Consider the following 16,875-nt stretch of genomic DNA (forward strand, 5'->3'; position numbering starts at 1 on the left):
AGGGTCGCTGCCCTCTGAGGCGAAAAGCTATTGTTATTTACCAAGTCTAAAACATGAAAATGGAAATTGTAAACTGAGTGGTCTTCTTCTTCTTCTTATTTGGAGCTACAACCGCTGCTGGGTCTTGGCCTGCACCAAAGGCAATGTTAATCTCTGATGCTCTCTGTAACGAATCGTTTTTACGGGCAAGGTTGTTAGCCTTGCGCCCACCCTCCTGTCACGCCGGTATCGGGAATTGAACCATGGCCGGCTGCGTGACAGCGACGAGCGTTACCGACTGCTCTATCAGCTGGGGAAACTGAGGGCTCTACCTGTAAATTTTTTCCTCCTCATTCTACTTTTTTGGAAACATTACCTTATTTTGACATAAGGTAAGGCAAAGGATTTCAGTTCGAAAAAAAATAATTTGCAACCTATCTTTGAAAGGTTTAAAACATGTCGACTTGTGTGCCTGAAAATAGGTTTTTGCGGGGATCGTTGCCTTTCTGCTACCTGTTGAAGAAAATTGCTACAGAATTGCATCAAACGATTGTCGAAGCTTGTTTTTGGAAAATCGTAGTGCTTTGAGTGGGTTAAAAAATTAAAAAGAGTGATTTTGACTTCACAAAGAAAAGGGCGTCGGAGGACTCCAAGAAAAGGACTTTCTGATGGGACAGAAAAGAGTGATGCATAAAAAGCTCCAAAAATCTGCTGAAACCGTTAATTCAGATGATTCAGAATGATCAATTTGAATCATGCAATGATCGTTAAACGACCAGAAAACCGTGCCTTCTGTTCCACCATGGAGGCGCCAGGTGTTCCATGGCCTGGCGGCTTTATTACACGCAAAGCAAAACTGGTTCAGGATACAATGAAATCACTTGGCTGAGAGCTGCTATCTCCTCCGCTGTATTCACCAGACTTGGCTCTTTTCGAATATCATTCATTTTCATCGATAGGACAAGTATTGGCTGAAGAGCACTTCGTTTTTCTACGAAGAAGTCGAAAAGGGATGACTAATTAATTTACTTAAAAAGTCGAAGTATTCTTTCGTCTGGGAATCCATGATTTAGCAGAAAGATAGGAGAAATGCATAACTAGCGATGGCAAATACTTTGAATAAAATTGAATTTTTCGTTTCAATGTAATAAACACTTGATTTCTCTGAAAAAAAAATCCATTTTCAAGATTTCAACCTGGTATGACTGTTGTCTAATAAACGGACTATCGGACGTTATGCGAAGAGTACGACCTCTCGCATCCGCGTCTGGAATGATATTGATTTTAATCTTATTCACCCTACTGAGACCTAACTGTGGTGGCATACGTGACCCTTTCTGCTGTGCTCAGCATAAATGATCATCGCTCGGGTGGCGCGATCCTGTTTATGATGAGCTCATTGTTTATGCTACTGGGACTGCATCCACCACAAGCTATCATCATTATTCCCTTGTTATGAATACACTAAACAATGCACAACTATGCAGACGAGATTGTGCATTGTGCAAGAAATTGCAAAAATTGCCTCGTAATTATGGTAATTGTGCGATTACCGACAAATTTTTCTTCTCGCACTGTGGGGTTATAAATTTGACGGTTTTGCAGTCCTGCACGATTTTAAGTCGGAAACGTTTGGTCCATAATGTCGCATTTGGCCATCTTTAAAGCTACCATTTTAGTGGCTTGCGTTGTGTCGCTGTGCCAGGGAACCATTTGGGCTGAGGATGTCAGTTCAATGGCTCTAAATTACTATAAGGCGAGAGATGTGAAGTGGTTGAATGTGTTCTGTTGCTGGCCGCCTGCGCAAAAGCATCGGTTTTTCCAAATGCTGAACCATGCCGGAATGGCAGTTCGTTTCATTGGTCAGAAAGAAGAGTCCATCGATGAGGCAGACATCAGCAAGACATCCAAGGGTGGAATGTTGGTAGACGCAACGTGTAAAGCTGTACTGTCTGATTTGTGGAAAATGGTATGCTTCATATCGACGATCGTGTGAACAATGTGACTTATTTACCTCTTCCATTTTTATGTTCTGAGTGTGTAGGGTACAGTGTTGAATAAGTTACTGGTAGGAAACATATTTTGGCTATTTCTTGAAGAAGCAAATGGAACCGAACCAGTTACAAGCTCGCCATCGCACCTGCAAACGCTGTACAGCGAGCGACTTCGCACACTACAGGCGCTACCCTACACAAACATTGCAATAGGATCACGAAACGAAGGACGTCGTTGGCAACTGTTCGAAGTGTTCAAGTTCCCTTCACAATCCCTCTTAGTCATGGAAGAAATCGCAGTCAACATTCAGCCCGGTGCAAACACCGAAGAAACACTCAGGGCTGGTTTGGAGCATTTGAGAAAACAAAACCATCGACGGCGCAACTTGAACGGTTTTCAAATATCATGTGCCAGCGCGGTAAGTTCTGTCGATGGTTACAGTACAGGGTGAATATAAAAAAATGCAACAAACTTCAGACTGCTGTCATTTCTAAACCTCTCGTCCGACAGCTGTCAGATTTATACCAGTGACAGTTCATTATATTGTTTATAAGCGTGCAAAAGCATTTTGGTCGGAATTTTATAGAAAAAAAGTTATTCGTGATGGAACTCAACCGTAACAGTATGATTTCATTATATTTGGCTGGAAAACCACAAGTGGCTATCTTTAGAGCCCTGCAGCATTTAAATGTTAATAAATCTTTTGTGTCTCGTACCATCGCTCGTTACAGTGATACTGGTAGCATAGCCTGACGTCAAGGAAGTGGACGAAAAAAAACAGCAACATCACCAGAAATGGTTCGAAAAGTGAAGAAGCGACTTCATCGAAATGCGTGTCGCAGTGGCCGAAAAATGGCTCGTGCGCTGAACATATCGCAGTATGCCATTCGGCAAATATTGCAAAATGAGCTTGAACTAAAGCCATTGAAGTTCCAAAAAGTGCAAGATCTTACCGATGCACAAAAAAAAGTTACACTCGAAAGAGCCAAAGACTTGCTTCGCTTGGCCGCAAGTGGTGAACTGCCAAATTTGGTTTTCTCCGATGAGAAACCATTCGTTATTCAGCAGTTTGTAAACAAACAAAATGATCGTGTTTACTTGCCAGAGAGGTCAGCTGAAAATTTACACCTTCGGTTGGCCACCAGAACTCAAGCGCCGGCCATGGTGGGGGTGTGGGTCGCCATAACAGCCGATGGTCGCTATCCGCTCGTATTAATCGATCGTGGCGTCAAAATAAATGCCGAATATTATCGCAAAATATTCTGAAGAGTGTATTGCAGCTTAGAACACGCAAACATTTCGGTCGCAGACCTTGGACATTCCAACAGGACTCAGCACCATCGCACTCAGCACGCGCCACCCAAGAATGGTTAAAAAATGAGGTTCCTCGCTTCATTTCCACCGCACAATGGGTACCAAAATCTCCGGATGCCAATCCGTTGGACTATTGTGCCTGGGGTATTTTAGAAAGCAAGGTTTGAACTAAAAAATACCAAACTTTCGATCACCTCAAGCAAACGCTTCGCCAAGAATGGGACAAAATACCGCAGAGCCACTTGCGGGCAGCGTGTAACGGTTTCATTGGCCGTTTGAAGGCCATAATTCGTGCCAAAGGTGGCCAATTCGAACAAACCTAATTTGTTCTAAAATGTTATGAAATTTCCGACATTTTTTGCTTTCATTCAATAAAATTGAATCAAAAATGAAAAAGATATGGCGTTTTACTTTGTTGCATTTTTTTATATTCACCCTGTACTTGTAATTCGGTAGCTTTTGATTTGATAAGACGACGCACTAGCGATTCATACTTTCCTCCGTTTTCAGGTAACTGCCCCAGAGTACTATAAGGGGCTAGACGATACGACAGACACCATTCACGATGTGTATATGAGGTCCAATTTCCCTATCATTAAAGCGTTGATGGACGAGATGAACTTTACTCTTAACATGATTCAAGTAGATAAGGGTGGCTGGAAGAAGAATGGTACCTTCACCACTGGCCTTTTCGGCAAGTTCCAGAACCATTCGATAGAGCTTGGTTGCACGGGTGCTTTAATGCGTGCCGAACGCCTGGAGGTAGTAGACTTCCTGGCAGGTACCCTTTGGATTAAAAGCAACATCATATTTCGACAGCCGCCGCTTTCGATTGTTGCCAACATATTCAAGTTGCCGTTCAGTGTCGGCGTATGGGTGTCGTGTTTGCTCATGGTGGTCATCTACTGGGTGTCGATGATTTTGATCCGTACCTTCACGACCGTGGAATCGTTTACCGCAGTCGAGTCATTGATCTACATTATTGGTACAATGTTCCAGCGAGGCTACGAACTGGTGCCGCATTGCAACGGCACCCGACTGTTGATGTTTTCGATCCAAATCACCAGTTTTTTCATCGTCACGTCCTACTCCGCCAGCATTGTGGCCCTGTTGCAGAGCCCGAGCCTTGCGATTTCCAGTATTAAGGATTTGACCCAGTCACCACTGCGCGCTGCAGTTATGGACAACACTTACAGTCGTATGTACTACCGTGAGGCGCAGGATCCCGAAGTGAGGGAGCTCTACTTGAAAAAGATAAAGCCGCTCGGAGAAAAGGCGTTTATCGAGGCTGACGAAGGGATTGCACGCGTTAAAAATGGGCTCTTCGCATTTGAGGTTAGTGTAGAGATCATAGGCTAGATGTTTTCCAGCCTAATGGATATCAATTAAAAATGCATCGGCATCACAATGCGTTACTTTTACTTTTATGTGCGATTGCTTCACATTCAGTAATTACTATTATTGTTCTCGGTGCAGGTGGAAGAAAATGCAGCAAACAGACTGATTAAAGAAACGTTTGAGCCTCACGACATATGCAAATTGAAGGAACTCAAAGCCATTCGAGTGCCTCTCTTCGGCATCCCTATAGTGAAGGGCAGCAAGTATCGTGAGATTTTCCGGCAGCGAATATTATGGCAGCAAGAAGTGGGTCTCATCAACAGGCTGCACATCTTTTGGATTCAGCGAAAGCCAAAGTGTGAATATTCTAGCGGTGTGTACACCTCGGTCGGCTTGGTCGAAATGCGTTATCTGTACATATTTCTAGTGGTAGGATTCATCGTTGCCTTGTTGGTTCTGATGACGGAACGTACTTGGCGTGGATTCATTGCGCGAAACACTTGAATCGAGTTTTGGCATTATATACGGCTTACTGTGCTGCTTGTAGTGAAATCGCATCATACATACTAGAAAAAGATGTCAGAAAAGTACTAGGTCTATACGTTGAGAAGTGAACTGTTTTTAACACACAAAAATGGTTTATAACATGTTTATGCGATTTTCTCTTTTATTCAAAGTATGTGCCATCGCTAGCTATACATTTGTCCTATCTCTCTGCTAAATCATGGATTCCCAGACGAAAGAATTCTTCGTCTTCTTAAGTAAACTAATTAGTCATCCCATTTCGACTTACTCGTAGGAAACGAAGGGCTGCTCAGCCAACACGTGTCCCATCGATGAAAAAGAATGATATTCGGAAAGATCCCAGTCTGGTGAATAACGCGGTGAGGAATAACAGCTCTCATCCAAGTGATTTGATACTATCCTGAAACCGATTTGGTTTTTGGAGCGCCTGGTGCTTCAGGCCACGGAGCACCAGGCGCCTCCACTTTTATTAGAAAAACGGCTTTTAAGCACTGCGATCTTCCAAACACAAATCCCGACAGACATTTGATGCGATTCCGAAGCAGTTTTCTTCAAGAGGAGTAGAAAAATTATAATCCCTGCAAAACGTCATTTTCAGGCACAAAAGATGACATAGTTTAACCCTTTCAATGATGGGTTGCACACCGAAATAATTTATTTTTCGACCTGAAATCATTTACTTGCTGTCAAAACAAGGTAATGATGAATGAAGAGCAAAACTGGGAAGTCCCAATCGGCAGGCACAGCCATCTTTTTAATAGATCACATCTCAACGTATAGACGTAGGTTAGTTTCGGTAGTGACTCTTTCGTTCTTAGTGAAATATCGTATTTTCAAGCACAGCCAAAATAAAGTCCTCTGAAAAACAAAGTTTGTTTTGTGCTTTTTTATCCATAATTTAAAGCACCTAATTTAAATGGAAAGAAGCATGGCAGAGAGTACTCAATAAGTAAATCCAACGAACGGCTGCTGGATAAACAAGTGCTAGATATTTTATCTAAAGATCCCTTTCATCGTCAGAGTTAAAGCTCTTCTTGTACAGTACTTGCCATCTAAATTGTTTCCTTATTCCTGTGAAACTCGTTTGTGGAATGAGCACGCTGATCCCTGTGCCGATCAAGTTGAGCAATTGCTTTCCACAGCCAATACAATTATCCTGAATATTTTACGTTCTCGTGCATCGTTTTCTTCGTTCCGATCGTTCTCTCTCCCCGTACCAAATGTGTGTCTTAAGGCACGCAAAATATCCCTAATTAGTAACGTGATTGATGAACAGCCACTAATTGTAGCCCTTTTGCAAGAGCACCCGTTGTCAAATGTGTAGGCCCGCTTTTAAAACGGTAGCTCATAGATTACGCACGCCAGTGCAATAGTTACGTCCTTTTGGCGAGCGCAACATGGCTCACGAAAATCCTGATTTCTTTCGCGTTCAATCACTCTGTTTCTCAGCCATTGGAGTCGGTAGACGAAACACTGGTGCCAACAAAGTAGTGTACTTTTTAAGTTTCTCCACAGTGCTCTTCATGAAGCTTGGAACAGTCATGTTTGCCATCAAACATGCGAACGATATAATGCCACTGTGCGACTGTTTAGGGCCCACGTTTACGGCCTATCTCGGATTGGTACGGCAACACAATCTGAGATCGTTCCGGCAGCAAATTTGGGAATTTGTGTATGAGTTCACCAGGATCAAACAACACTTGCGACTCAGTGAGCAGCGGATTGTTGAAAAGTACAATCGTATCGCCCTGCGCCTGACCTGGGCCTACTTAATTTCGGCCATGCTAACGGGAACCCTGTTCGTCGGTTCAGCGCTGCTCAAGTTCCTAGTCTCGGAAACACCTGATTACAGTTTGCCGTTATTGATGTAGTGAGTCCGTGATTCGGTCAAAGATGGACTGCCTCTACCAACAAATCCTTTTTTTAATAACCCCACAGCTTCCCTTTTTCTATCAGCCATCCTGCTACGTTCGCGGTATTCTTTATCTGGTGCAGTGTGGCTATCTTTTGGGTCGTACTGGAATGTGTGGCCTGCGATTCTTCGTTTGGAACATTTTGCTCGGGTCTTTTGGCTCATTTCATCGTTATCCAAAAACGATTTGAAGAAATAAGCACCGACGAAGAGTTCGGATCGTTGAGTTCACTTATTCAACACCATGCGTACATTCTAGGCCTCTCGGAGCGTGTTATAAGCGCCTATAAGTTCATCATACTCAACCAGTTGCTGGTATCTTCCCTTTTGTTGTGTATGCTCGGGTTTCAACTGGTAATATCCGCCGGATCGAGCGAAATGGTGGTCTATATAGCATACGGGATGGCCATTACGATTCAAATTACCTACTACTGCTATTATGGGTCACTGCTGGAGTATGAGGTAGGCTCATTCGCCGGCGCAAGGATAATGGACAAAAGATTTATGTTTTTTTTTTCAAAAGAGTCTACAGGTTCACAACGCTGTCTTCAGGTGTAATTGGTACAACGCAAGCACGCAAACACAAAAAATGCTTATCAATTGCATGATGCGATCTAGTAAGCCTGTTATCGCCAAAGCTGGATTCACTCAGGCTTCCTTGTCGACGCTAAACTCGGTACGCATTCTAAATCTAGCAGATAACTTTTTGGAGAATACCAATAAGTTTTTGCTTTATACTCTTTGGAACGCCCGTAAACTAGAGATAAACTATTCGTTGTGGTTACTGTAAGCTTTGTAGTGTCCGAGTTTGAGTTTTATTAGATGAATTTACAAAATGTTCATAATTCTACTGAATTAGTCACAACTTTTTTTTGTTTTTCGAATGGTTTGTATCTGTACATTGATGATAAAAAAATTGAACTAAGCCTTTTATTTTTTGCACCAGTTTTGTGGCAAATGATTATATAAAAATTAGTTTCAAGTTGGTACTGCACACAGCAATCCGTACCGCTTAATATTTAATATCATTTTGTCAAACTCGATGGGAATTCAATAAACTTCAAGAAATTCCTCGTTCATTGACAGTTACTGAAATTTATCGCTACTCAATTGATAGAGAAACTTCAATAGAGCAACGTATATTTCCAGATTCTCAATTCAGCGGGATCTTACGTCGCCCTTCTGATGTCACTGTTGGAGTAAAACGTTTCTAATACAACAAATACCACGAGAAGCTGCACTGTTTTATTTTGGAATTTATGCTGCTTCAATTGCTTTGAATTGCTGCTTTAATGGCCGGAACAGATTGTCAGTTAGTGACTTGAAAAAGTGCTTAAACTGTCTGCACTTTTGTAGACAGTTTCAAAACATGCAAAACAGTTTCGCTAAATATTATTAATTCATAGTTAAAAGCTGATAAAGGGCCAAGCCACAAATTGAACGAAAAGAGGGCAAACATATGGCAATAAAATAAACATCATCATGGTTCCATTTTTCAGTCTTGAAGAACGATCAATGATATCTCGATGAAAAGGATTCGGATATAGTGTAGATTTAGTTTTCGTGTTGTTTATAATATAGAACAATGTGTTTGCTTCACATTACGCTCGAGTTTATTTATCCACAAGAAAGATCCCCTTAACTCTGTAGACACCTTGGACTCCTTGAAGGATTATAGATCATCTGGAAACTCGTAAGATCGATGGTTGTAGGTGGGCAGTGAGAGTTGATGCGTGTTTTGAAGATGCAAGGAGAATAGCAGATTCTAGCTCGTTGTTCATTACACTTCCTCTGCGCTTATGCTCTAGCACCGCGTGTGATACTTTTTCATAAATAATTTTATTGAAGAGATGGGGTTTAACAGTTACATTAGCAATGTTACATTACGAGTAGCGCGAGAAACCAAAGCTTCACCGTTTAGTTAGTTGGCAGCACTGTTTCGATCGACGATCGACATAAGAGACGAGTCGACCGACTTAAGAGACAAATAAACTAATAGAATCGTTTAACTCATTCGCTAGTCATTCAAGGCCTGTATCGTTTCTTTGTTATAAAGAGCTCAATCCCCTAGCTAGCTCTCACTTGTTGCGTTGTACTGGCATTCCTTGCATTACGGACATCATGTTTTGCTAATGATGGATGTGCCTCGTGCACAAATGTGTTCCACTCTCTAAAAAGTCGCCCAGTACTGCGAAGTTGAAGAAAACTAACGTTTCCCTGGTCTTTTTCATTTAATCAATTGCATATCGTTCTATTTAATGTTACACCGTCAAAATCGACTTTATCGCCTGCCATTGGGGTTTCTGACTAAAATCCTAGAAATACTCATGCGCTATATGACATCCAGAACAGTATTTAATCCATTAGTTTGCGTATCAAAACCCTATGCTTCATGCAGACTTAAAGAATAATGCATGCAGAACCGTGCATCACCTCACTGATGAACATTGGTGTCCCGGCGCCTAGGCCTCCGTCGGTTTTCTCGTGCTCGTTCTGTGAGAGAGGTGGGAATATTTGTCAAGATTACCGATGTTTCACTTCGATATGGTTTGCTTACCTGATCGTACTCGCAGTCAAAGTATCGGCTTTGGCAATCCAAGCAGCGGCACTGATCGGACATTTTGCACGAGATCCCGCACTCTTTGGCTACAGCTTTGTATAGTCGTTTGCTGGACTTGTAAAGTATTTCTGGACCCTTTACTTCGCTCCGAGAGCCGGTGTGTAAATAGAGAATTTGCGGGGCAGTGCTATCAACGCTGCACTCTTCGTCAGAAGCTAGGCCCTCCTGGTTGTCTTGTGAAAGGCAGGTTTCGTCAAAAGTCATTGTTTCCACATCTTCAACTGAGAAGCAGGTGAATTGCAATTTTCAAAAAATATAGTTTATTCGAAGGATTACCAAAGTTCGGTCGGATATTTCTAAATTGTGGAATACATTTATAAACCGGTAAGTAGAAAGAATGTTGTAGTATGTTACGATTTTCGACCTCGTTTCGTCCCGTTTATCAGGTTCGTCTAGTGGGTGGTTCTAAGCTCACCGAACGTTTGTAAATGACCCTCAATTTAGATAATGTAGATGAATAAAGCATAAGCGTGACACGTTACCTAGACTTTGCAGTGCTGTATTGCAGCTGAGCTGATACACAGAGTTACAAGAGCCGGTGCAATTAAGCAAGTTCTCTTGCGAAGAAGTGATCGCCGAGCTGAAGGTGTGTAGAGATGAATCTGTGGATTCCTGGTGTGTTGTCGAACTAGGTGTGTCCTTTTCTGGGAAAGCTGAACTGTTCTCCGCACCCAACGAGTTGCTTGACACATGCTCCAGGTTTAGAGTAGCTATGGATTCGCTAAGTAAGGATGTCCGATTGTTTTCCTTGTCCAATGCTGCCATGCGGTTCTGAAGATATTGATACATGTGATTCAACACTCTTTTTTACATGAAGCTGAGCAGAAATAATTGGAGAACACTGCCATTTATTTACAAAGCACGGTATCAGGATGAATATAAGTCAAAGTGTGAACCCCGCTATCGGGCATTGTCTTATAACCAAATTTAGTTAAAGCCTCTTTTCCTCCATTGGTGATTTCGAATTTTCGAACTAATTCTTAAACGCTCTCACATCAAAAACTTACTTCTTCAAGCACGTACTCGTATGACGGAGGCGGACTAAGAGGTATGATATTCGCTGTTTCGGTGTTGCTTAGAGCAGGATTGTCGTATCCTGCAACCGTAAATTGGCACAATGATGCTTATGCATTTAGTAAGCTAAACCGAGACATCAAATAACTTACCTGAAATTTGTTCGTCGGGAGTATCACTGGTTAATAATAAGGCTCGTTGATCGTTGCTCATCGAAACAAGATTATCGTTACTCTGCTCTGACTCATCAATAAAATCAATTGCGTTCGAACTGTTCGAAAATCCTCCAAGAGAATTAGTTTGACTATCTACTGGAGCGTGCTGTTCCTGAGACGTGCTGCGCGACGAACCACTGCCCATGCGGAACTTGAGTTTGAAAGGAGCCATCGCAGAAATTGCACTGTATTTTGTCCCAATCACTCATAAGCACATAACTCGAGATGACGTACCGCTCTAGTTTTTCACATTTTTCTCCACTAAATAAAAATGATTGAAATGTTATTTAAAAAATTCCAAATATTTTTACAACTGCATAGTTTGTATCGACCCCCGCTGATAGAGCAGTCGGTAGTGCTCTTCGCTGTCAGCGCAGCTGGCCGTGGTTCGAATCCCGGGATCGGTTGTAACTCAACCGGCCATGGTTTCGATTCCCGATACCGGCGTGATAGAGGGGGGTTGGCGCGGGGCTAACAATCCCGTCCGTAAAAATTAAATGTTACAGAAGAGCATCAGAGATTAGCATTGTCTCTGGTGCCAGGCCAAGACTGCTCAGCGGTTGTAGCGCCAAAAAAGAAGAAGAAGTTTGTATCGATTTAGGCTGTATCGATATTGATATACAGCAGAAGAAAACAAAGCCGTGTTGCGGTTTTTTTCAAATTGAAAGTAGAATCTTTTCTACATAACTCTTGTAATAACATTTTTTTGTAAACTGTACAACCGAAACGAATCGAAAATGTCCTTGAAATAGCATGGCTAACATATTAGATGCGCAAAAAACCCTGAACTGATTAATTAGAATGTATAATTTGTCCTATGGCCACCATGGGATAACGGACCCCTATTTACTAGTTTGAAGGCAACTAAATGCATCTCATTTATTGCACTGTTATACTGTCTCCTTGCTGCCCTAGTAAACTAAACAATTGTTCGTATCGAAACTTTAAAAGTATTTTGTTTACTTCTCTCCCGTTGCACGATACACGTTTCTGTTTCGTGTGCACTGTTTTCCCCCAGAACAAAAATCGATATCCATGGAAATGGAAAACATCCATTTACGAACATATGGCTTGAACACTGATTCTACAAACGTTTTATGGCACCATTGCTATGGGCTATTATTGCATAGCTTATTCCTTACTTGTTAATCTATCCTCGTTTGTACCAAGACACAGTAACACTTTAACATAAAACTGCACTTCCGCTACAATATTTAGATGTTACTAGTTGACGCAGCCAAGACCTCGGCCAGAGAGTTTCGAACTTAACAAAAATTATACTTTATATTATTGTTCGGGTGCAGTTCTTTCGCAACCGTCTTTACATCTTTCCTTTGCTGGAAAGTGTAGAAATGTACGAAAAACTTAATGTTGGTAGATTTCGCGTATCTTTCTCGAACTGTCAAAATATCGCTGAACAGATCGCCATCTTTTTTCCAACAGTTTCAACCGCGAAGAGAATTTTCATTGAGCGCGCGCGCGCGAGAGAGAGACACTTTGATAGAAATTAGAGAGCATAGATAAAGGGTTATTGTTAGAAACTATTCGCCAAGTCTGCCATCCAGCAAGAGAAAAGCAGCCCTTGGGACAGACCCACAACGTTAATCTGAGCTTTAAAGCACTTCTGGACTAGCTGAACTTCGGCAATCATTGAAAATTTAATATTTTGGGAGGTGACACGTTCAAGTAGACTTTATTTATACTCCGAGTTATTGTAGCAATTCGCAATAGCAATAGCAATTTACAGCTCCACACAGTATAAGCAGATCGAGCATCGTGAATTGTTTGCAGTGCTAAATTCTTATGCTAAGTATAGAGCGAACTTTCGGCGACTTAAAGAGGATGTGGTTACAGACCAATCCTTCTTTCTAGAACTAGTAGTAGACTAGTATTATAGAGTATTGTCAAAAAGGTACTCGGATCATGAGCGAGCAAAGGCATTTTTTTAAAAACAGACAAAAACCATCTCTTCAATTCTATTCAGTTTCTCTTCTATCTTGTACGCATGCTCCAATTGAAGCTCCAATATTATAACCTTGGTATCCCAAAACTTTAACCCAAAACCTACCTCAAAATAAATAAACGATTACTTCTAAGTAAAACAAACTGAAACTGAAGAAGAGTAACTTGAACCACATAGCGGCAATAGCCATATCAGACGCTAGATTAAAATAAACTGGGATTGGATAGTTCTTGGCTCTCTTGAATTGTTCAGTTCTTGAGCAGTTACATTTTTGGCAGTGCTGGAATTTAAAATCATTTTTCTAGAATTCAATAAAACACAAAGTCACTAACAGAATTAAAATTTGTGGGGCGGATGATGATAAATAATAATCAGATTTCGTTTTACAAATTTAATCATCTTTTCCTGTCATTGAAAATGATAAAATCAGGTAGAAAATTAGTTTCAAACAAAGCTTGTAAAACCGATAGTGCTCTGTAGTTCGCGTCATTTCGAATCTTAACAGTGCATCAACTTGAGTGTAAAACTTAAAGTTGGTGTTTAATACGGCTCTGTTCGTTATAATAATAATAATAATAATCAATTCTAATGATGTGTTTTTTTTATAACAAGAAGAGGAAATCAGAACCAGCCAAATATCTCTCTTCGTTTCTTAATTTCAATTTTTCCCCGCATCACGACTTGCTGTACAGTGAGTAAGGACTAACACTATTTCGAATAGCAACTAAATTCAAGTTAACCAATTCCTATGATGCCATGTTGTTTGATTGCATGCGATTACACCTCCCAGTGCGAGCCTATTCCGCGATTATAATAATCAATTATTGAGTGTTTGCAGTAATAAAATAGAAGAAAGATGTACTTCTTCGACGACTTCTTCGAAGACGTTCGAAGACGAAGAGGCAAACTTCGTGTTCGTGCAAAACGCGATGCTTGCTTCGCAGATCTTCCCCACAAGAAGAGCCTGAAAAGAGATCATCATCATCACCATCACATCACATCATTACAAAAAACCCAAAGCGTTTGATTCAACTTGCTTCGTATTTATTAGTACAACGTAGGGGAGTTATAAATCAAACGAGCGCCAAATGTTGCCAGTAAATATGCATATGCAGTATGCACATTATGTACGTGCGATAACCGTGTTGGTGAAAACAACCTCTACCACAGTTCGGTTCATATTCGAGAATCGTGATGAAAAGTCTCTTATCATATGATCGTTTGGAGTAGGCAGTCGATCAAACGGGAATCCCATAGCGCGTCGGTCCGGATACATCTGATCTTGGAGTCCACAGTACGAATGGGAATCGTTACATTTGCCGTCGCTGTTGCACACAATGAAGTTATACTCGTTAGCAGAAATTGAACCAATTTTAACATGCCACCATACTTACTCGAGGACGCCTGTCTCGACCTTATCTTGCTCGTAGTCTGAAACCATAACAAACAGATCGAACTTACGTCCTTCCGGAGACCCCTTCGGTAGTAGCATGTGGTCCGGCCAACCACACTTGCAAAACTGGAACCTCTCAGCGCCTTGCATACTGGATACATCCACGCGGCCAAATGTCCGATCGTACGGTACGGTAACACTGGAATGGTCCGACTTTCGGATAACACGGTTTTCGCCAGGATGCACTGTAAAGGGAAAAGACCTTGACTCAAGTGAACCGTTTATCAGTGGAACCATATAACAATCTTACGTTTCACGACGAACTTGTCCAGTTCAATCATATATCGGCGTTGTTGAGCCAGCAAAAATTGGTCCCCATCCACACCATCGATGGGTGCGAGAAAAATTCGCACGGTTCCCTTCTTTTCCTGGTTTGTTTCGTTGTACACGAGGATCTGGTAGGCGAATGGGGCGTGTTGGATGTGTGTGAAAGTGGCGATAACATTACCTTGGGGTCCAAAATCGAGTCCAGCACCCAGATCGACCTGTGACCGTTGCCAAAAGGTGAGGAGCCGATTTTTAGCAGACTTCCCGCTTGTTATCTGCACCGAAACGTTGGTGATAGCGACACCTGGAAAGGCGAGCTCACTATCGTTGTAAGGAGCGAGCTTTTGCTTGTGCTGATCAAAGAGTTCGTCAACTTGAGCGTGGAGGCGGTAGAAGACTGGATCGCGCATAGCTGTTGGAAAATCACCCAACACACCGTGACTTTCAAGGTACAGATTGTCTGGGTCATGAATAAAACCAATCATAGAATGTAGCAAGGAATGATAGTTTCCATAGTGTTGTAGGTTGACAGATAAAATGGAGTTCTCTACAATGTTTCCCAATACATCAATCCCGGTATGCTCATCCAAAGGTATTCGTTGACCGTCAGCCTGTGTGAATAACGAAACCACTTTCGATGAAAAGCAATGCCGTTGGATACGTTATTTTGTTTCCATTGCTCACCGACAATGCGAATTTTGAATGAATCGCCTCTTTAATGCGGCCAAGCGACGTTTCCAGTTCCAATATTGTGGCGACGGCATCGTCCCCTGGACGATTGACATGCTGTGCAATGAATCTGTCGATTAGGGCAATACGTTCTGGTAAGCGATTCAGTTCTACATACGCTCATCACTTGATTTGTCGCCCTGCCAGGATACGTTCGGTTTAAGGCGCTGTTCAGAATTTTTGGAAAATATGCCTCCGGAATCGGCTCTCGGAGATTTTTCAACGGCGTCGTCGTTGGTAGAAAATGGCAGAATCGTTCCACATTGTAACGTGCCACTACCTGGCGATGCATGTAGTAGAAAAGCTCGCCGCGGCGGTCTTTGTTTACCACCTCCAACGGAGCCTCCTGTGGGTACACCAAGTGCCAGTGCCAGTGATGGAGGTTCAGTCCAATGTCTTCCCGAAAGTAAGCTAGTCGTTGCTCTGGTTCGCCTTCGGCGGCTGTAAAATTGTGCGGTATATCGACAGCAATGCGCTCTTTCTGCTCGGCAATGAACCCTTCTTGGCGAAGTTGAGGTAAAATGCTGGAATCAACGAACCGTGTGGGAAACATTTCCAAAAACGACGGAATGGGTACGGTTCTAGTGTCTTGACGGTGCATCAACGCGATCGTCAGGGCGTACTGAAACATTGTAGGATTCAGACGGTCTCGAGCATAGGCCGCAACAGATAGCATCGTCTTCGGATCCGGTTGGGCGATCAAATCAGCAACCAGTTGGCCTGCGGCGCGCCTATGAGCCGGACTGAACAAATTAAAATCTCCTTGCTGCGGGATGCTGGTTGCATAGCTCAGATCCGGCACATTCACTGGTTCGATCACTATGTGATGCTTGGCGACTGATCCTAAGCGATTTTTTATCGATTCCGCAATCGCCTGATATCGTTCAGGCAAGTAGTGGACCGGCAAGTCCATAAACACTTCACTATTGTACTTTGGGTAAAACAGTGGTTCAGACGGACGAGTCATAAGACACAAATACCCAGTGTTAATGTCGGACATTGTAGGTTTTTGTTAGTATAAATTGAACCAAACCAAGTCTGTGCGCGTATTTCGCTCAACGTTGCAACTGATTTACTACTCAATTGTTTCAGCATATTTATAGCCACTGAAAATGACTAATACACTGTAAGTTCACATTGATTCGGTGCAATTAGCAACAACAATACAATGTAACAACTTATTTATCAAGAAGTTACACCGCAAGATTAGCACGTTGAACCCTGCCTCAATACTAGGAGATAAGAACGCAATACTAGAACATGAATCGTTATAATGCTAAATTTGCTATTGTAATGCTGGAACCGCGAACTAGAGGTGGATGAATCGGAACACAAGTAAAGCAGATCCAGAAATACATCTTCTTTTGTAAAGCAAGAAGTTATGTATCAGACCTGGGTTAAAAGGTTTTTTTTGTTAGTTTTTGGTTTTCCCATTTTCCTTTTAGTGATTCGCGAAAAAATATTATTATTAAAAAGCTTTGAGATTCCGAAGGAACTACATGAGTTAGCAGCGCGGTCCACTGTTGTATCTTTGTATGTCGCAAAGTGTGT

General features: G+C 42.0%; 3 protein-coding genes across 3 annotated transcripts; 1 reads left to right on the forward strand and 2 right to left on the reverse strand.

Moving 5' to 3' along the window:
- Positions 1-1,621: 1,621 nt before the first annotated feature.
- Positions 1,622-8,266, forward strand: LOC128278850 (uncharacterized). Its single transcript, XM_053017576.1, has 7 exons — positions 1,622-1,948; positions 3,799-4,623; positions 4,765-5,104; positions 6,691-7,021; positions 7,090-7,525; positions 7,587-7,739; positions 8,213-8,266. The coding sequence occupies exons 1-7, from the start codon at positions 1,622-1,624 to the stop codon at positions 8,264-8,266; spliced, it is 2,466 nt and encodes an 821-aa protein (XP_052873536.1).
- A 432-nt stretch (positions 8,267-8,698) lies between these two features.
- On the reverse strand, positions 8,699-12,292 carry LOC128275662 (uncharacterized). The gene is made up of 6 exons (XM_053014246.1): positions 12,055-12,292; positions 10,850-11,173; positions 10,691-10,779; positions 10,166-10,454; positions 9,621-9,904; positions 8,699-9,556 (listed from the first exon to the last, which is right to left on the reverse strand). Exons 2-6 carry the CDS (start codon positions 11,082-11,084, stop codon positions 9,464-9,466), a joined length of 990 nt encoding a protein of 329 aa, XP_052870206.1. The 5' UTR covers positions 11,085-11,173; positions 12,055-12,292; the 3' UTR covers positions 8,699-9,463.
- Positions 12,293-13,973: 1,681 nt separating this feature from the next.
- Positions 13,974-16,324, reverse strand: LOC128275651 (phenoloxidase 8-like). The gene is made up of 5 exons (XM_053014235.1): positions 15,443-16,324; positions 15,280-15,381; positions 14,579-15,206; positions 14,270-14,513; positions 13,974-14,200 (listed from the first exon to the last, which is right to left on the reverse strand). Exons 1-5 carry the CDS (start codon positions 16,322-16,324, stop codon positions 13,999-14,001), a joined length of 2,058 nt encoding a protein of 685 aa, XP_052870195.1. The 3' UTR covers positions 13,974-13,998.
- Between the last annotated feature and the right edge of the window lie 551 nt (positions 16,325-16,875).

Source organism: Anopheles cruzii, chromosome 2 (assembly GCF_943734635.1).
Source record: "Anopheles cruzii chromosome 2, idAnoCruzAS_RS32_06, whole genome shotgun sequence".
NCBI lineage: Eukaryota > Metazoa > Arthropoda > Insecta > Diptera > Culicidae > Anopheles > Anopheles cruzii.